The 20,040-nt window shown below is 51.2% G+C and overlaps 3 protein-coding genes across 7 annotated transcripts; 1 reads left to right on the top strand and 2 right to left on the bottom strand.

Annotated features, from left to right (window-relative positions):
• Nucleotides 1–72: 72 nt before the first annotated feature.
• WDR83OS (WD repeat domain 83 opposite strand) lies at nucleotides 73–11,815 on the bottom strand. The gene is made up of 4 exons (XM_082383112.1): nucleotides 11,679–11,815; nucleotides 1,169–1,274; nucleotides 569–666; nucleotides 73–474 (listed from the first exon to the last, which is right to left on the bottom strand). The coding sequence occupies exons 1-4, from the start codon at nucleotides 11,726–11,728 to the stop codon at nucleotides 408–410; spliced, it is 321 nt and encodes a 106-aa protein (XP_082239238.1). The 5' UTR covers nucleotides 11,729–11,815; the 3' UTR covers nucleotides 73–407.
• Nucleotides 11,816–11,930: 115 nt separating this feature from the next.
• Nucleotides 11,931–15,952, top strand: WDR83 (WD repeat domain 83). 3 transcript variants are annotated; one of them, XM_082383099.1, is made up of 9 exons: nucleotides 11,931–12,222; nucleotides 12,306–12,426; nucleotides 12,509–12,614; nucleotides 12,885–12,933; nucleotides 13,020–13,146; nucleotides 14,104–14,171; nucleotides 14,268–14,376; nucleotides 14,455–14,569; nucleotides 15,645–15,952. In XM_082383099.1, the coding sequence occupies exons 1-9, from the start codon at nucleotides 12,120–12,122 to the stop codon at nucleotides 15,792–15,794; spliced, it is 948 nt and encodes a 315-aa protein (XP_082239225.1). In that variant the 5' UTR covers nucleotides 11,931–12,119; the 3' UTR covers nucleotides 15,795–15,952. The 3 variants fall into 3 exon arrangements, with proteins under 3 accessions (XP_082239225.1, XP_082239224.1, XP_082239226.1); XM_082383098.1 differs by having other exon boundaries at nucleotides 14,104–14,376; XM_082383100.1 differs by lacking the exon at nucleotides 12,509–12,614 and having other exon boundaries at nucleotides 12,306–12,409.
• On the bottom strand, nucleotides 15,838–19,954 carry DHPS (deoxyhypusine synthase). 3 transcript variants are annotated; one of them, XM_082383090.1, is made up of 9 exons: nucleotides 19,619–19,953; nucleotides 18,882–19,046; nucleotides 18,542–18,663; nucleotides 18,028–18,124; nucleotides 17,854–17,940; nucleotides 17,311–17,416; nucleotides 17,130–17,233; nucleotides 16,144–16,269; nucleotides 15,838–16,059 (listed from the first exon to the last, which is right to left on the bottom strand). In XM_082383090.1, the coding sequence occupies exons 1-9, from the start codon at nucleotides 19,823–19,825 to the stop codon at nucleotides 15,964–15,966; spliced, it is 1,110 nt and encodes a 369-aa protein (XP_082239216.1). In that variant the 5' UTR covers nucleotides 19,826–19,953; the 3' UTR covers nucleotides 15,838–15,963. The 3 variants fall into 3 exon arrangements, with proteins under 3 accessions (XP_082239216.1, XP_082239218.1, XP_082239217.1); XM_082383092.1 differs by lacking the exon at nucleotides 19,619–19,953 and adding an exon at nucleotides 19,438–19,455; XM_082383091.1 differs by lacking the exon at nucleotides 18,882–19,046 and having other exon boundaries at nucleotides 19,619–19,954.
• Between the last annotated feature and the right edge of the window lie 86 nt (nucleotides 19,955–20,040).

A 20,040-nucleotide genomic window follows, 5' to 3' on the forward strand; every position in this document is an offset into this window, starting at 1 on the left:
CCAAGCCTGACTGAGTGGAGGAACTGGAGCCCTTCCCCCTGTTATGACAATGCACAGAAGGAGAGAGAGGTCTCAGAGAACAACCAGAATGCAAAAATTTATTATTAACTGGTTTCAACAAGAAAATGAGTGGATACACCTAGAAACATGGATAGTATCTCCTCCAACAGCAGGCAGGGTGGGGAAGGAAGGCAGGAGGGGTAGGCCTAGGAGATTGCCCTCTCTGCTCCAGCGAAGTGGGATCCCAAGGACAGGGCCAGGTTCCCTCCATCCAGCTGCAGGCCCCAAGACTACCTCACCCAGGGAAGCCCAGGACTGCAGCTGAGGGCAGGAGGCTGAGCAGCCATGGGCCAGGCCTAGGGCAAGGTGGATAGAGGGGTCCAGGATGTGACCCCTCTAGGCTGACATCACCAGGGGGGCGTCATGGGCTGAGGGTTCTGCAGATATGACATCACCACGGCAGAGATGGACAGCCTGAGATGGGAGAGAGGTGTCAGTCCAGGATGGATAGGCTTGGGGTCCCCTTCCCCTCACCCAGGAGTCCCTCCCTCTCCAGATCCAGCCTCACATGAAGCTACTCATCATCTGCTTAGTGTCCTCAGAGCTCCGGGAGTTGGCAAAGCTGATGAAGGAGCAGTAGACAGCGACCCAAGCGCACCACTTCAGCTGGAAGAGGTAGGTGGATGGGTGGGTTAGGTCGGTGAGAGGCACCCCCAATGAGCCCCCACAAGGGCCATTCCCAGGCACCGGTTCCAACCCCAGTTCCACCTGATGCAGCTCAAACCCTGAGCCCCAGGAGTCTCAGTTCCAGATCCCCATAGTTAACTCCAGGTACCTGAGTTATGGTCCTACTCCCTGTCCTGCATCTCTGACCCCACCATGTCCCCTCAGGCCTAAGGAGCCTGGCCCTTGACATCCCCCATCGTGCTAAGGACCCCACATTTTCTCCACCAGTCCCCACCAAGTTGCATTAAAGCCTGGCCCCACCCTCAGACTGACGTCCTATGCGCCACTCTGACCCGGACACCTGGCTTCCCCGACAGCCCTAGCCTCTTCACCCAGCATCACCCCAGCCCTGCCCCCTCAGCACTGGTCCTGCTTCATTCTGCATCCACGCCTTCCCCACTGTCAGGTGGAACTACGGGGAAGGAAACTCAGCCCTGCCCACCTTGAGCATGAGGCCACACATGCTGAAGATCATGCCGAGGAGGTTCATGTAGTCCGGTGTTGGGTCATCCAAGGCTGGGTTACACTCGCTCGGCGGGGGCTTGTACCTGCAGCAGGCTCAGGGTCAGGGGTGCTCAAGTTCTGCCCCCAGGATGGGCAGGTGCTCCCCTGGGTCTCCAACCCACAACCCGAGGCCCATTCCCATTGTTAAAAATAAAACCACAGGCCCAAAATGGAGTCACTTATGCTAGGCCATGCCATTAAACTGGGGCTTAGTACCTAACCTAATTGGAGCTTCAGCCTCCCCCAGAAATGTAGTCCTAACCAGTCAGTCAGGAATTTTCTGGTCAGTACCAATGAGGTAGTCTGTCACATGGGCCCCTCTCCCCTCTCCATCCCCCAAAGGAAGAGGTAACCCACCTAATAAGACCCTTTTTTCCCAAAAAGGAGGTGACTTAATCTGAAATAATCCTTTTTTCTGTTTATGACTTCCTTGTCCTGTCTTTAAAAACCTTTCCCTTTCTGTAGCCCTTTAGAGCTCCCCTCTACTTGCTAGAGGAGATGTTGCCTGATCCATGAAGCCTTCAATAAAGTCAATTAGATCTTTAAAATTTATTCAGTTGAATTTTGTTTTTTTCAACAGATCTGGTGGCAGCGACAGGATCCAAAGTGAACCTCTGACAGCATTTGGGGACAATGAGAAACATAAGCATGGTACCCATGAACCCCTTTTTGAGTCCACTGTCTTTCTCGCCGTTTCTGGGGGCCATGGGTAAGTTCCTCTCAGTTCTGAGCTCTGCTGTCTTTGTGTCACTCCCAATCTAATTGGCTTTCCAGCCAGTTCTCCATTTGTCTGGAATCACTGGTTCCATGTTGGGAGCTGCTGGAAGTTCGGACCACAGTTCCTCATTTGGTTGGAAACCCCCAGCCTTCGTTCTGTTCCCAGATTCCATGTTGGGAACTGCTGGTGGTATGGTCTGCTGTTCCCCATTTATTTGGGATCCTTTCCCAGATTCCACGTTGGGCACTGCTGGTGGCAGCTGCGGTTCCCCATTTGTTTGGAATCAGCCCACAACCCCCATTTGGGGTCTGCTGGTTCAATCCTTTCCCCCAGCCCCAGGTTCTGTGTAGGCAGTTGATGGTGGTGTGCACAGGGCCTTTTTCTTGGCCAGGCCGCAGTAACTGGTTACAGCTGGAATGTTAAGGTATTCATGTTTGTCTGTCTTGCTTTGTGTAGATAAAGCCAGCTAAGAGAGATGGGAGCTTTCACCTTTAATGAATCAAGCATGCCACCCATCAGCATACCTGCCTTTTTTATGTCTAAGAACTATAATCCCAAAAGCTGTAAATATCTACAAAAATGGCAAAATATTACTAAAAACAACCTAGAATTACAGTGGCCACTGTGGGGAATGTGTCAGTGAGACAAGATTGTTTATTTCAGAAGTGCCCTTGAGGGACTTCCCTGGTGGCACAATGGTTAAGAATCCGCCTGCCAATGCAGGGGACACGGGTTTGAGCCCTGGTCCGGGAAGATCCCACATGCCGCGGAGCAACTAAGCCCGTGCCCCACAACTAGTGAGCCTGAGCTCTAGAGCCCAAGAGCCACAACTACTGAGCCCACGCACTGCAACTACTGAAGCCCGGGGGCCTAGAGCGCATGCTCCACAACAGGAGAAGCCACCACAATGAGAAGCCCACACACTGCAACGAAGAGTAGCCCCCGCTGTCCACAACTAGAGAAAGCCCGCATGCAGCAACGAAGACCCAATGCAGCCAAAAAACAAATAAATAAATTTATTTAAAAAACCCAAAATAAGTGCCCTTGAAAGTGAGGGTTTCCAAATTAAGCAAACAGAATGGGATACCTATTTTCATTGGAAATGGAAGCTTCCAAAAGGCTTCAAGTTTCCAAAATAGCTTCATTAAAAGATGGGTTACAAAAAGGCTAATGGAAAATCAAAAACACAAGAAGTACCTAAAACAAAAAAGGATAGGGCTGACATGACTCCTACTGCTCTCCTCTCTCCTTTTTTTTTTTAATAAGGCTTTATTTATTTATTTTTTTTTGGCTGCGTTGGGTTTTCGTTGCTGCACGCGGGCTTTCTCTAGTTGCAGAGAGTAGGGGCTACTCTTCGTTGCGGTGCGCAGGCTTCTCATTGTGGTGGCTTCTCTTGTTTTGGAGCACGGGCTCTAGGCGTGTGGGCTTCAGTAGTTGTGGCATGCAGGCTCAGTAGTTGTGGCGCACGGGTTTAGTTGCTCCACGGCATGTGGGATCTTCCCAGACCAGGGCTTGAACCCGTGTCCCCTGCATTGGCAGGCGGATTCTCAACCACTGCGCCACCAGGGAAGCCCCTCTCTCCTTCTTTACCTGAGTACTCATGTTTTACTGATTTTCTTTCTGAACTGCCTTTCCACTCTGAAGGGACTATTCAACAGTTACCATGTAAGAGAGAACTACCCAAGGTTGCAGACGAACCTCCTCAGGTATCTTTCACTCTTTGGTCAAAAATGGAACTAAGGGCCATAGTTAAGGCATTTCCTAAACCTAGGGAGGAACCCCAAAAGTTCTTAGAAGAATCTGGAGTCATTATCAGGGCCTTGACCCCAGGCTGCAAAATCTTTATCAGCTTGTGCACATGCAGGTAGGACCTGGTGAAGCACCAAATGGACACAGGAAGCAAAATGGCAAAACCCGGAGGATCTTCAAGATCCTCAACCAGAAAAAACTGGTAAAACAGCACCTGACCTTTTATAAGCCATTCCTAGAATCTTCCCTACCCCAACTGATCGGTCTATTATTCAAACATGCAAAGCAAAGAAAGATGAATCGGGCCAACTTTAAGGCATGCTTGGAAGCCCTCCACCTATGGCGTTCCGGTCCCATATAAAAGAGTCACTCAACCTGCTCTTAGCTGCCCTATTTGCAAATAGATTATCTCCTGAGATTATTAGTGCATTGATAAAAAGACAGAAAATAGGATGGGAGACCACCAGTCTGATGGAGCCAGCGACCATAGCTGAGCACTTTGAAACGACCTTAGAGCAAGACCACAAGCAAAAATTTTCCAAGTTGTTGGCCTTACAGCTACAAAAGCTCCAAGGCCAGAGACCTAACATAACACCCTCCTAGGGGTCCACCATCAAAACGCTGGCCCGAGGCCCAATGTCTCACATGTAATCAACTGGGACACTGGAAAAAGAGATTGTCCTCAAAGGTCTTATGCAAATTCTTCAACTTGAGTGCCCCACATCTACCCCCTCAGTGTTCCAAGGGATTCTCCAGTAAGCTGTTATCAGTAATTCCCTTAAACAGCCAAGGGGAAGCTAAAATTAAAATTAATGGGAAACCCTGCCAAATTCCAGTCGATAATGGAGCTACACTTTCTACTTTTATTTATGTATTTATTTTTTAGTTGCAGCAGGCGGGCTTCTTAGTTGCAGCATGCAGACTCTTAGTTGTGGCACACGTGCGGGATCTAGTTCCCCGACCAGGGATCAAACCCGGGCCCCCTGCATTGGGACCGTGGAGTTTACCCACTGGACCACCAGGGAAGTCCCTACACTTTCTACTTTAAACCCCACTCCCATAGGACGACAAATCCCTCAGAGTGAAAAAGAGGTTTCCTTAGTAGAAGTATCTAATAAACGTTCAGAGAGAATTTCTACCTCAACCAATACAAATGACTCTGGGACGTTTGACTGAAAAGCATTCTTTTTTGCTATGTGACATAGCCCCAGTCAATCTATTAGGTAGAGATCTGCTTTCTAAGTTAAAAGGGCTAATACATTTTGTTTCCAATGGAGACCTCACCGTTAAATTTCCTGACCAACCTGAACCTGATGTTCTTTTACGTTCTTACAATCTGTCCTTGACGTAGAAGAGGAAGGATCCCAACAAAAGTCCCCTAATTTAACTGAGGTGCCCAAAAACCTGTGGGTTATTTCTAATACTGACACTGGGACAATAAAAAGTACAGAGCCTATAAAGATTCAGAGACACATAACTAAACCTCTTCCTCAATTACCTCAATATCCACTAAAGCCTGAAGCCACACAAAGCCTCACACCTGCAACAAAAGATCTCATCTCCCAGGGGGTAATCATACCCTGTATTAGCCCCCATGACACACAGATCCTGCCAGCCTGGAAACCTAATGGGTGAGGATGGAGATTTGTCCAGAACTTAAGAGTTTTTTCCTTTTTCCCCCCAGGGAAAGTTTTGTTTGTTTGTTTGTTTGTTTTAGTTTTTATTGGAGTAGAGTTGATTTACAATGTTGTGTTAGTTTCTGCTGTACAGCAAAGTAAATCAGTTATATGTTTATATATCCACTCTTTTTTAGATTCTTTTCCCATTTAAGTCTTTACAGAGTATTGAGTAGAGTTCCCTCTGCTATACAGTAGGTCCTTATTAGTTATCTATTTTATATATAGTAGTGTGTATTTGTCAATTCCAATCTCCCAATTTATCCCTCCCCTCAGGAATTAAGAGCTATTAATGAGATAGTTATTCCCCATTTCCCAGTTGTCGCAAACCCAGAACACCCTTTTGTCATGAGTGACACCAGACTCAAAATGGTTCACTGTTGTAGACCTTGGTTCAGCACCACTGTAGACCCCAACAGCTGATTATCTGTTCGCCTTAAGTTGGAAAAATCAGCAATACACCTGGACAGTCATGCCTCAAAGGCTCACTGAGGCCCCTTATTTCTCCCAAGTGCTCCACCAAAATGCAAGGAGCCGCCAGTCCCGGGGAAATCAACTGTCTTACAACAGGCAGACGACCTCTTGCTGTGCTCAGTAACCAAAGAGGCATCCAAAAAAGACTCCATGTATCTGCTGCAACAGTTAGCTGAGAAGTGATGCAAGAAATTTCCACATATTGAGGTATGGGGAAGTCATCCTAGCTCATACATGACTGGGCTTGAACTTTTTTTTTTTATTATTAATGTATTTGTTTATTTTGGCTGCACCGCGTCTTAGTTGCAGCATGCGGGATCTTCGTTGCGGCATTTGGACTTCTTAGTTGCAGCATGCATGTGGGATCTAGTTCCCCAACCAGGGATCAAACCCAGGCCCCCTGTATTGGGAGCTCGAAGTCTTACCCACTAGACCACCAGGGAAGTCCCCTGGGCTTGAACTTTATGCTAATTAGAACAGACCGTCTTGTGGCCTGTCAAACAGACATTGTACATCTGCTTTAGCCATTAAAACAAACAGACAGAAAAAGGAATACAGTTATCAGACTGTTCAGAATGTCCACTTTGAAGATAGGGATAAATGTCCATTCACCCCAACCCTAAGATGCCAATGCATCAACTCCTTTGAAGATGAGGTTCCCTTCCCCAAAACTACGGTCATGCTGACTCACTGTGTATGTGCTAATCTGTCTCTTGAAACCTCGAAGAATGTACCCCGTTATGTTTGATGTTTGTTCTTTGTTCTGACAAGACAGAACTGTGCTTCAGGCATCCAAATGGAGCCGGGTGGTCATTGTGGATGTGGATATATTCCTGCATCACTGAGAACTTGAATTTTCTGAACTGTATCAAACTTAACTACACCACTAGCTATTCTCAAGACAATATCTGCTAGCAGCTGCCAGCTGCAACCTTATGGTCTCAATATCTCCCACTGTAACTATACAACCACTTCAGACCCCAACCAATCCTTGCTTGACAGGCACCCTTACTCCTTGCCAGTTCCAGTTATAATTCCCTTTTTATTTTTTGGCTGCACCTCGTGGCATGCGGTACTTCCCTGACCAGGGATCAAACCGGTGCCCCTTGCAGTGGAAGGGTGGCGTCTTAACCACTGGACCACCAGGGAAGCCCCAATTATAATTCTTGACAAACAAGTTATGTAACTGCAGTTTTTGCCTATATAAGCCTCTGCCATTTTGTAGTCTGGCAAAACACAATTCAAGGGCTTCTTGAATCTGTGTTTCCTGGGCTACAGTCCTCAGTTCGGCTTGAATAAAATCCTTTTTAAAAAAAAAAATAAATTTATTTATTTGGGTTTTTTTTGGCTGTGTTGGGTCTTCGTTGCTGTGTGTGGGCTTTCTCTAGTTGCGACGAGCGGGAGCTACTCTTTGTTACGGTGCGCGGGCTTCTCATTGTCGTGGCTTCTCTTGTTGCAGAGCACAGGCTCTAGGCGCGTGGGATTCAGTAATTGTGGCACGTGGGCTCAGTAGTTGTGGCACACGGGCTTAGCTGCTCTGCGGCATATGGGATCTTCCCAGGCCAGGGATCGAACCCATGTCCCCTGCATTGGCAGGCGGATTCTTAACCACTGCACCACCAGGGAAGCCCTAAAATTCTTATTATAGGTTGGTTGTTGATTATTTCCACTGACAAAAGGGACATAAACTCTGCAAGGAAAAATTACAATTATCTCTGTATACTGTTCATTACCTAGTGCTGAAGGAACCCAGCTATCTCCAAAAAGGATTAGGCTAAACCAAGAATGTCCTATGCCTATAACTAAGCGACAGCTTTGTGGATTTCTAGACTTGATTGGCTATTGTAGACTATGGGTTCCTTATTTTTCTCTATTGGCTTTCCCACTCTATGAACTTACTAAACTTTTAGTGCCTGAGCCCCTTCCTAGGGAAGATAAACATAAGCAGGCTTTTCTAAGACTAAAACAAGTGCTGTAAGAACCACCAGCCCTAGGCCTATCTAATTACTCAAAACCTTTCACCTTATTCGTGCATGAAAGAGATAAGCAAGCCCTGGCAATGCACACACAAGAGCATAGCAATAAACATAGCCTGTTTCCTATCACAGCATATAACCAGATTCAGTTGCCAGTCCCTATACCAACTGTCTTAAGGCTACAGCTGCAGCTGCAAAGTTAGTAGGAGCCTCAGCAGATCTAACCCTAGGTAATGGCATTTATTTACAAACTCTTCATACTGTCCAAAGTCTTCTTAACTCTGAAATGACTCAACATTTCTCTGCAAGCAGATTAACCTCCTATGAGATCCTTCTGCTTCCACTACCTACTCAACATCTTAAATGTTGCAACATCCTTAACCCTGCTACATCACCACCTCTGCCTGACAAAGATGAGCCCCATGACTGCCAGGTAGGAACATCCTGATCTAATCTTGCTGATGGGTCCTACTCTAAAAATGAAAAAGGGATACTTTGTTTCCAAGCTGGTTATGATATTACTAACCAATATGAATAACTTGAAAGGGAAACTTCCCACAAACTAAAGCAGCAAGTTATCAGATGACAGACTGTTAATATTTATACCAATAGCTGGTATGCCTTTGGGGTCATCCATGATTTGGGGATGTTATGGAAACAAAGGGGTTTTCTTATGTCCTCTGGGACCCCAATCAAAAATGGGCAACAGGGCTTCCCTGGTGGTGCAGTGGTTAAGAATCCACCTGCCAATGCAGGGAACACAGGTTCAAGCCCTGGTCCAGGCAGAACATGCCTCGGAGGAACCAAGCCTGTGCGCCACAACTACTGAACCTGTGCTCTAGAGCCCACACCCCTAAAGCCTGTGCTCTGCAACAAGAGAAGCCACTGCAGTGAGAAGCCGCGCACTGCAATGAAGAGCAGACCCCACTCACCACAACTAGAGAAAGCCCGCGCACAGCAACGAAGACCCAACACAGCCAAAAATAAATAAATAAATAATTGTTTGTAAAAATGCTGAAAAAAATCCATTTTTTTTTTAAAAGGCAACAAATAAACTACCTTCTTATTGCTATTCTCTTACCTTCTGAAATTGCTGTCATTAAAATTGAGGTTCAGACCAAAAGGACTGAACCTGAGTTCCAGGAATGCCCTAGCTGACTTTCATGTAAAGACAGCAGCAAGAGTCTATAAATATTATGGCACCGGGAATTCCCTGGTGGCCCAATGGTTAAGACTGGGTGCTTTCACTGTGGTGGCCCAGGTTCAGTCCCTGGTCGGGGAACTAAGATCTCGCAAGCCGCACGGAGCAGCCAGTAAATAAATAAATAAGGCACATATGGATGAAGACCATTCTGCTTCAGCAAAAAATGACCCCTCATTGCCTGACTGTGGCCATCCTGATGTCCTTGTAACATGGCACCAGTCTGCTCCTGAACAGAGACATTTTTTTTTAATTTTTTTTTTTCTTTTTTGGCAACACCATGGGCGGCTTGTGAGATCTCAGTTCCCCCACCAGGGATTGAATCCTGGCCCTCGGCAATGAAAGCACAGAGTCCCAACCACTGGTCTGCCAGGGAATTCCCTGAACAGAGAAATTAAGATGCACAAACAATGGTTGCAAATTAAATGAACAGACCATACTTTAACTAAACGTGAAACCCTTCCTTTTTCTTTTCTTTACTCTGGTATTGACCTGGAAAGATAATGTTTTCACCCTTCTCTCCCAGGCCATTGCTAAGGGAGGTAAGCTTTCAGACTGCTGGATTTGTCAACAAAGATTACAATCTATCCATGATGCTAGAGACCCCCTGGTCCTTCCTGTGACCAATTTCTCTTCTATTCTCAAAGTCACAGCAAACTACAATCGAACCCCCTAAAAATTTCTTACGCAGTTCAACTTGTACAGCCAGAACAACCTATGCCTTGTTGTTTCCTTTCTCCCATCATAACTTACATACTCAGTTAGACATAATTACCTAGTAAATCTTAGTGCATTTGCACCCCCATGTTCCCATGATAATCTAGATCAGATTTGCCCCCAATCACTAAGAGATCTCGCCAGCAGCAACCACCTTTGCAAGGCATTTAGAACAACACTTTATTCAGGATGGGAGATTCTCTTCCCGTACGTGCTGAAAACCTAACTGACACCTGGTTGGAATAGGTAAACGCAGTAATTCCTGTGACTGAATCCATTAACAGTACCTCCTTAACAGCAATGGTTTGTGTCCCCGTAGGGTCTGTCTTTGTCCATGGTGGTTATCATTCTCTTTGGGCCTCTGAATGCCTAGATAGTCAGTGCACAGGGGGCAATACCTCTTAGGTTATGTAACTGGGCCCCTAACATTCCACAAGGGAACTAAGACACCTCATTGGTCAAATCCCCTGGATTTACATCATCAAGTTAAAAATAACGATGAGCGGGACTTCCCTGGTGATCCAGTCGCTAAGACTCCACGCTCCCAAGGCAGGGGGCCCAGGTTCGATCCCTAGTCAGGGAACTAGATCCCACATACCACATGCTACAAGGAAGATCCCACATGCCGCAACTAAGACCCACCGCAGCCAAATAAGTAATAAATAAATATTTTTTTAAAAATAACGATGAGGATTTCATGACTCAGGATTCATTTCCTTCGGCAGGGCCATCAGCCCAAGAAAGATCCTTAGATTCTCTGGCCAAAGTTTTTCTTTATAATAGAATAGTCCTTGATTATCTTTTAGCTGAGCAAGGAGTGTCTATGCTGTGGTCAATACCACCTGCTGCACCTGGATTAACCCTTCTGGATTAGTTGAAACTCTATTATATAAAAATCACTGAACAAGTCAGTTGGCTTAAGAAGGTGACTCCTTCAATGGGAACTTTCATTTTTAGCAGGGATCGAACCCGTGCTCGCTGCATTGGAAGCGTGGAGTCCTAACCACTGGACCCCCAGGGAATTCCCAATGGGAACTTTCTTTGACGTATTTGATTTTGCCTGGTTTGGATCCTGGGGACCATGGCTCCGAAGTGCACTCCAAACATTGTGAATTATCCTGTTTATTATAATAATCTCCCTGGTGCACTTAATCTCTCAAAAGCTTTAAATGCATACTCACTGCCACTAATCACCAAGCAAAAGATCTCCCTAAGACTCGAACATCAGAAAAGTAACAAAAAAATGACCAACTTAAAAACTGTGAACCTGAAGCCAGCCAGGACCTGCGACTATCACAGGGGTTAAGCAAAAACATCATTACCTATGGTTAGCACACAAAGGAACAAGAAAAACTGCAAGAACCTCAGAGCAGTAGCTGAGAGTGGCACTCATGCCTTAAGTTTTGATCACATCTCTCAGTTAAGCTGAGAGTCTGATTAAGGTGGGGAGGGTGGGAGGAGGGGGCATTGTTAAAGAGAAAACCACGGGCCAAAAATGGAGTCCCTTATGCTAGGCCAAGCCACCAAAGCAGGGCTCAATACTTAACCTAACCGAAGCTTTAACCTCCTCCAGAAATGTAGTCTTAACCGGTCAGTCAGGAATTTTCTGGTCAGCACCAATGAGGTAGTCGGTCACATGGGTCCTCTCCCCTCTCCATCCTCCAAAAAGAAGACGAGGTAACCCCCCCTAATAAGACCCTTTTTTCCCCAAAAGGGAAATGACCTAATCTGAAATCACCCTTTTTTCTGATTATGACTTCTTTGCCTTGCCTTTAAAAAACCTTTCCCTTTCTGTAGCCCTTTAGCGCTCCCCTCTACTTGCTAGATGGGATGCTGCCCAATTCATGAATCATTTGATAAACCCAAGTATATCTTTAAAATTTATAGCTGAATTTTGTTTTGTTTTTTTTTAACACCATGACAACTAGGATCCTCACCTCAGCACTTTGTTGGGCCTCCGTGGGTCCGACATATTGTTCGCGGACATAGCGAGTCCCGCCTCTTCCGCTGCGGGAGTCTCAGCTTCCGGCGGCTTCCAGCATGGAAACGGAGGATGGCTTTTAGAGTAACACCCTCAGCCCTCGCGCTTCCGTTCCTGCCGGCGGGAGCTGGAACTAACCCCGTCCAGGGGACAGAGAATTCGAAGAAGCCAAAAATATTCCAAGAAAATAGGACGTGGGGAAAGAAACCGGGAAGCTGGAAACAAACTTCAGTGTTTCCAACGCTTTCTCCAAAAAGCCTAAACGTTGAACCCGGAAGTGAGAAATAGGAAGTAGACTATGGAGGACAATAATAAGGTTACACCAAAGCGTGGGTTCCCAGGGTAGAAAGCCTCGGTGCAAGCTACTCTACGGTGGCGAGGAAGGGAGGGCGCAGCAATGGCTTTCCCGGAGCCAAAACCGCGGGGCCCGGAGCTACCTCAGAAACGGTTGAAGACGTTGGACTGCGGGCAGAGGGCGGTGCGAGCCGTGCGATTTAATGGTGAGCGCCCTTATCTTCATTCCGGGTCCTACCTCCGCCTCCTGAAGTCGGCGGCCCAGTAACCCCCTCGTGATGTTCCCCAGTGGATGGCAATTACTGTCTGACTTGCGGCAGCGACAAGACCCTGAAGCTGTGGAGCCCGCTGCGAGGGACGCTACTGCGGACGTACAGCGGCCACGGCTACGAGGTGCTGGACGCGGCAGGGTGAGCCGGGGGCCAGGCCGGGATCGAGGCGCTGAGGCCGGGATCAGAGGTAGACGCTGATCTTCCCTGCTCTGCCCTCTAGTTCCTTTGACAACAGCAGTCTCTGCTCCGGCGGCGGGGACAAGGCAGTGGTGCTGTGGGATGTGGCATCGGGGCAGGTCGTGCGCAAATTCCGGGGCCACGCGGGGGTGAGTGCAAGCAAGAAAAGGCCGCGTTAGAACGGACCTGAATTGCGTGTAGGTGGTGACAGGGACTCCCCCCCTCCCCACGCAATTACAGCGCAAGGATCCTTCCCCACGGCCCCGCCTTCACCAAGCCCTGTCCTTGCAGTTCCTCCAAAAACTTTCATCTCCCCTACCCCTAGCCTTTTTCCTTGCTTTAACTTGCACTGGGAACCCTGCTTTTATCCTCATCCTCCAAAGTCCAGCCTTCTCTAAGCTGCTGTTCCTGTTTTGCAGAAGGTGAACACGGTGCAGTTTAATGAAGAGGCCACAGTTATCCTGTCTGGTGAGTCCGGGGCCTAGGCAGGTGGGCGCAGGGGGCTGCCCCGGCCCCCCCCCCAAACCTGATCCACCTTCATGCTGACCTCACAGGCTCTATTGATTCCACCATCCGCTGCTGGGACTGCCGCTCGCGGAGACCTGATCCTATACAGAAGCTGGACGAAGCCAAGGATGGCATATCCAGCGTGAAGGTGTCAGACCATGAGGTCCTCGCAGGGTGAGTGGGGCCAGGACCTTGCCCCTCCCCAGGTGCCATTGGGGATCATAGCTGTCTCTGTACTTAGATTAAAATTTACTCTCCTCACTGCACTCACAAGGCCTTGCATGGTCTGGTCTCTGTTGTGCTCTCAGTTTTTATTCATTCCCAGGCTCATTTCTGTTAAATATGCCACACATGCTCGCACCCCAGGACCGACTTTTGCAATTGCTCTTCCTCTGCCTGGGCTACCCTTCTACTACTTATTCAGAGTGTGTTTGAGCACCACCTGCAGGTCACATTTTCAGTCAGTGAGCATACAGGAGTGAAAAGATAGGAAAACAAGGAAAAACCCCCACTTACATAGAGTTGATATCATAGCTGCAGGAGACAAACAATTAAAAAAAAAAAATTCCCATGCAGGGCTGCCCAAATGTTGCCACAACCTGAGGGAGTGCCGATACCACCACTGGGGGCATTTGGGCTGCATGACCTGTTGGCCTACCCAGTTCCCACACATCCCGCCTTGGACTGCACATGGTTGGCTCCTTCTCATCCTCAAGTACCAATTCAAACGTCTCCTCCTCGGGGAGCTGATTACCCTCAGTCAGCAAGGCTCCACGTTGGCAGCAAGTGCTCCTGGCTTGGTAGCAGCTGTGTCCCAAGCTCCCACACAGGGTTGTAGCCCAGAGAAGGAGCTCAGTATAAATCAGAAACAGATGCAGTGGGACCTGATTGGCCCCTGGGGCTGAGTCTCAAAGCCAGTGCCTCAGAATTCCACTCATGAATTCACTTCAGTGCATGTTTTCTGTGGCCGGTCCTGAACATGACATGACAGTGAAGGGTGTCCAGGAAGGGCAGGCACCCAGCCTTGCTCTCAGGGCCCTGGCCGGGTGAGAGGGTACAGGAGCACCGAAGCTGGAGCCCTGGACCTACGGGCCCCTGTGATACTTAAGCTGGATCCACCCTCTCTTGCAGCTCCGTAGATGGCCGGGTAAGGCGCTATGACCTGAGGATGGGGCACCTCTTCTCAGACTACGTGGGCAGTGAGTGTGGCTGGGGCTGTGAGGCAGGCAGGGAAGGTGGGGGCAGCACGGGAGACCCCAGCCTGACCTGCTTGCCCACCCCTCCCCTTCCCCCAGGCCCCATCACCTGCACCTGCTTCAGCCGGGACGGGCAGTGCACCCTGGTGTCCAGCCTGGACTCCACGTTGCGGCTTCTAGACAAGGACACGGGGGAGCTGCTGGGCGAGTGAGTCCTCAGGGCTGTGGGGCCCCTCCCCCACTCCCAGTAAGGCCCCAAACCCCCACTGATGCCACTCACATCCAGGTACATGGGCCATAAGAACCAGGAGTACAAGCTGGACTGCTGCCTGAGCGAGCGCGACACGCACGTGGTCAGCTGCTCCGAGGACGGGAAGGTGTTCTTCTGGGACCTGGTGGAGGTGAGCCTCTGCACCGGGGGGCCTGCCCTGTCCTTACCTGAGTCACCCCCAGGCCTCTATAAGGGAGTGCTGTTAGAACTGGGGGCTGGAAGGAGTGAGTGAGGGGATGAGGCGAGAACGTTCGTGGCAAAGGGCACAGCACGTGCTAAGGCTCGGGGTTGTGGCACACACGCACTGGTCAGGAGACAGAAGCACTTTGGATGGCATTGGCGGCAGCAGAATCCAGGTCAGGCAGGGCCACTGGGACTGACCCTGGGGTAGGAGGAGCGGATAGTGGCATCTGACCTCAGGGGAGACAAGGCTGTAGTTGTTCAGGAAATCTGAGCTACCTCTGAGCATCCGTGTGGTATCCAGCCCCCAAGCCCCGTGAGCCCTGTCCTCATGTGTCTCAGCCTGGTGGGGGCGTCAGGATGCGAACTGACCAGCCAGGCGTAGTGGGGTCAGAGCTGGGGCTTGGCCAGAGAAGTAAGCCTCCTAAGAGGATGGAGGGAACCGGGGGGCCCTGGAGAGTCCAGGGGCCAGCTCTCCCTCTGGGAACTAAGAAGGTGCCAATGTTCTGCCTACTTCTCGAGTTTCCTGTAGACCGGAAGTCACCCTGAAGGGGAGGGCACATGAAGGGACACTTTCCAGGTGGAAAGAGGAATGGTGGCCTGCTTGAGGAACTGTGTTTGTTGAGCTATGACTGCAGGGTGATGAAGGGAGCGGGCATTGAGGCTATCAAGTGGGCGGGCGAAGCCCAGATGGTGGCAGAGGGGGAGGGAAGCTGGGACCCACATGTGACCGGCCGTGGAGGAGGGCAGTGGCTGTGAAGGTGGAGAGAATCAGCAATCTCTGGGCATGGTCTAAAGGTAGAACCAAGAGGATTTACCGACGAAGGGATGTGAGATGTAAGAGAAAGATTCAAGATGTTTGACCTGAGCACCTAGAAGGACAGAGTGACTGAGGGGCTGAGTTTGTGGCTGGTTAAGTTTACAATGTCTCGGAAGCACTTAGACGCATGTGGCTGAAAGCGGGGGAGAAGCAGCTGAGGGGAGGGAGACACACTGGTGACACTCCCAACCCCCTCACTCCACAGGGTGCCCTGGCGCTGGCCCTGCCTGTAGGTCCCGGTGTGGTGCAGTCGCTGGCCTACCACCCCACGGAGCCCTGCTTGCTGACCGCCATGGGGGGCAGCATCCAGTGCTGGCGGGAAGAGACCTACAAGGCTGAGGATGGCACAGGCTGAAGCCAGGGGACCCACGACCAAGGACAGAGAGAGAGACACAGCCTGAGAAGGACCACTGAGACCATTTATTCTAGACATGCTGCTGACCAAGGAGTTGGGAGGAGCTGGGTCTGCAAACTAATAAATAGAGGAGGTGGTGAGGCCTCCCTGGGGCTGCACCGTCCAGCGTTCAGTCCTCGTTCTTCTCAGGCGTGAAGGCATCTACCTTCTGGGCAAAGGTTTCAGCCACGAGCAGCGGAAAGACCAGGGAGGCATCAGCATAGACCTGTGGAGGGGACTCAGGTGAGCCACGGGACCCAAGGCTGTACCCCGGGAGACCCTGTGCCCCAGCTGGCTGGCCGGCCCTCACCTTGACAGGCTGTGCGTCCACCCGGATCTTGCCCCAAGAGACAGCTTCATCTGGCCGGGCGCCCGAGTCAGAGCCATCAAACTCCTGGGCTGTGTTGATGTAGACGGCATAGTCAGCCCCATTCCGCTGTGGGGAGGGGCAGAGTGGGCTGTCAGCCACACAGGCTCCAAGGCAGGGCACTGTAGCTAGAGGCTGAGGGACGTGTTCCAGATGAAGGAAGCCCTTGGCGGCCCCTCACTCCAAGGGAAGGGCCCCACGTCAACATCTGGGCAGAGTGAGGGGTCACGGGATGCTGGGCAGACAGTGGGCAGTGTTGCTCCAGACTCACCTCCTAGGTAGCAAGAGCCCTCCCACATCTGCCACCGGCTCTACAGAAGACCTCCAAATCCAACTTACCTCTCCCCTCTCTATGGCCCCCACCCTGGCCCCCTCATTTGTTCCCCCCAGAGCAGCCAGAGAGCGCCTCGAGAGCACCTGAGTGGCCCTCAAGGCCCTGCACTTTCTGCCTGTCACCTCCTGCCTCACCTCCTCCCACTCTCGCCTTCACCAGCCTCCTAGCTGTTCCCTGACCTACGTCAGGCACCTCAGAACCTTTGCACTGACTGGTCCCTCTGCCGGGAATTCTATCTCGCCCCCACCCCCCAGGACAACCACATGGCTCATGGGACCACCCCCTGAAAAACCTCTGCTCGCAGGTCACATTTCCCAGGAAGCTTTCCCTTTTATGAACAGCACCCCTTTCACTTGCCATCTCGACATACTCCCTTATTTTTCTCCATAGCAATTACTGCCACCTGATATGCATGTCAGCTGTTTGCTATCTCCCCCCACTAGAACATCAGTTCCAGGAGGGCAGGGATCTTGGCCTGTCTAGTCCACAGCTGTCTACCCAGCACATGGCATAGGCCGAGTACACAGGCCTGTCTGCATGACAGGCCTGAGTGCCACCCCCTACTAGGGAGCACACACACTCCATCCCTGCTCACCATGAGGTTGGCGTTGGCAATGTGGTGCTTGACCATGCCACCGCCCAGGATGATCATCCCAGTGCGCTTGGCGAAGATGGCCTGTGTGTTGATGAGCCTCAGGTCTGGGAAAGAGGGCTGTGTCAGGCCGCGGGCCCAGGCAGCCCTCCTCCCCCTCTCCTCTGGGGCCCCAGCACCTTACCTTCAACGATGTCCAGGACCAGGCCTGGGTTCTTATAGGAATGGAAGAAGATCATGTCACCCAGCGAGCCATCTGTGAGTGCCGGGCTCAACACAGGGATGTGGTTCTAGGAAAGAGCAAGACAGGAGAGCGGTTAGAGCTCAGAGCCCTGCAGGGGCAGTCTGGGGGCATTCCCTCCTCTCTGCCTGATTCTGGGCAGGGAGCTTAACTTCACTTGTGCCTGGCACATAAAGAATGGTAGCTCTTGTTTTTCTGATTGCTGGACCCCATAGCCTCTGAGGAGCATGGGACCCTACACCAGGTCCCATGGGGGCTGCTAAGCACTGCCCCCAACTGCTTCCCAGTAGTCTAGGAGTAGAGCCAGAATACAAGGACCACACTCAACAGCTGTGGAACCTCAGGCAAATTGCCTAACCTCTCTGTTTCTGAGGTTCCTCACCTAGGAGTGGGAATGATAAGAATAGTACCAACTCCCCAGGTGGCTGTAAAGATGAAACAACACATGCCAAAGCATGGCAACTTTGCCCCCACCCAGCCCCTCACCTTCTGGGCCCAGTAATACACTGACTCTGGGTTGTTTATCTCCTTGCCAAGCCGGGCGATCATCTTGGAAGGCGTCCACTTCACACCCTAGGAGGAGACATCAGCTTCAGCTAGCGGCACCACCCCTGACACCCACCGTGCCACCCCCCCCCCCCCAGGTTGCTCCAGCCTCACCTCCGTGTTCTGCTCCAGCACCATCTGGTCCAAAATGGGCATCAGCCAGTCCTCAAACTTGCAGTAATTGTCATTGGGCACCAGCAGGTTTCCGATCCTGGGGACAGGAGGCATGTGGGCATCAGGGTCCAGGACCCTCAGCCTGGCTCCCCTACCCAGCACCACTCAGGGCCCCCCACCTGTGTTTTTTTGTTTTTTTTTTTTTTTAAGCCAGGTTGCATTGTTTTATTTATTTATTTATTTATGGCTGTGTTGGGTCCTCGTTTCTGTGCGAGGGCTTTCTCTAGTTGCAGCAAGTGGGGGCCACTCTTCGTCGCGGTGCGCGGTTCTCTCATAATCGCGGCCTCTCTTGTTGCGGAGCACAGGCTCCAGACGCGCAGGCTCAGTAATTGTGGCTCACGGGCCTAGTTGCTCCGTGGCATATGGGATCCTCCCAGGCCAGGGCTCGAACCCGTGTCCCCTGCATTGGCAGGCAGATTCTCAACCACTGCGCCACCAGGGAAGCCCCGCCCACCTGTTGATCCCGTTCTCACGTAGCTCCTTCCCCCTGAGGCTGAACTCGCCCAGGTATGTGGGCGCCAGGCACTTGATGAGATCCTCCTCCACACCCCCAGCCGTGGTCACCAAGACGTCCACCTGCAGTCACAAGGCAGTGAGGTTGGCCAAGGAAGGGACGCCCTGCTTTCGTACCAGGCAGGACTCCTAACTCCCAACTCTCATCCAGTGACCCTTGTGGGGAGCTCTGCTGCAAAACAAAACTGACCCATAGTTCCCTATCTCACTTCTATGACCAGTAATCTTATTGCCCATTAAGACCCAGAGAGGCCAAGGCCACAACCCCACCAGGTCCCCACCATGTTGTGCTGCACGAGGTAACGGATGGTCTCACGAATGCCCGAACTGATGAGGTTGGATGTGTAGCCCAGAAAAATGGTGCAGCCGGTGAGTGGGCGGCAGCTCTGGGTCAGGTCTGCATGTTGGTCTTCATCCTGAGCCAGCGGCTCTAGTTTCTTCTCTATCTAGGTGTATAAGGGCAGGGTCGAGTTAACCTCTGGCCCCAAACTCCGGCCCAAGGACCCCAAGTGGGTTTCAGAGACAGACTCCGCGCCCAGGCCCTGCCCACTGAGGGATATGGGACCACTTCTACCTGGAACCAGGGAATGAACACCCCTGTGCAGGCTCCGCCCTTTCCACAGCCCAAGTCTCAGGTCACACACTCAGGCTTTGCCCCTTTTCAGGAATCACTTTTGCAGGCCCGACCCCTCTCCCCACTGGGAAAAGCAAATCCAACCTCAGGTCCCGCCCTGCCTTAGGCTCCTCCTTCAATCCCTCCCTCAACTGCGCGGTCTGGCTCCAGACTCCGCCCATTCCAATATACTTGCAACATGTTGCCTATAACGCGCCCCCTACCTAGAATCAGTCCCAACCCACTCCCCAGCACAAAAACTCCCGCCCAGGAGGGGGTTCCCCGTCTCTCTCCAACTATCGGACGAAAAACACACCTCCTCCCAGGGAAGTCCCGCCCCCAAGTACCCCACAGTGCTACCGGAGGCCACGCCCCTCAACCCAGGAAGTCCCACCCAGGCCTCACCATGGCGTTGACTTGCTGTACCGCGCGCCCGAAGTTGGTGGCCTGGAAACCAGTAGTGCCGAAGGCCTCCAGCAGCGCGCGGTAGTTCACGCCACGGTTGAAGTCGTAGCCCCGGACCTGGGCGCTCTCGGACGGCAGTGCCGAGCTGTGCTTCAACACGGCGGCCAGCGCCGCCGCGGGCGCCCCCCTCTCCAGGGGACCCTCCATGCTCCTGCGGCCGCACTGTCAAATCACAGCCGCCCCAGGCCAGGCCTCCGGCGGCCTCGAACACCTTTAAGCCCCAGCACGCACAACCTGCGGAGGGCCGGAAGTTGTGTATGTCACATGACCCGCCCACGCCCGGATTCCAGGGTGCAGCCTTCTTTGCTTGTGTATTCCGTAGTACGGAAGCCTCAAGGAGCCAGTATCTCCTGTTTCTCGTG

Source organism: Balaenoptera borealis (assembly GCF_965194805.1).
Source record: "Balaenoptera borealis genome assembly, chromosome: 2".
NCBI classification, from domain to species: domain Eukaryota; kingdom Metazoa; phylum Chordata; class Mammalia; order Artiodactyla; family Balaenopteridae; genus Balaenoptera; species Balaenoptera borealis.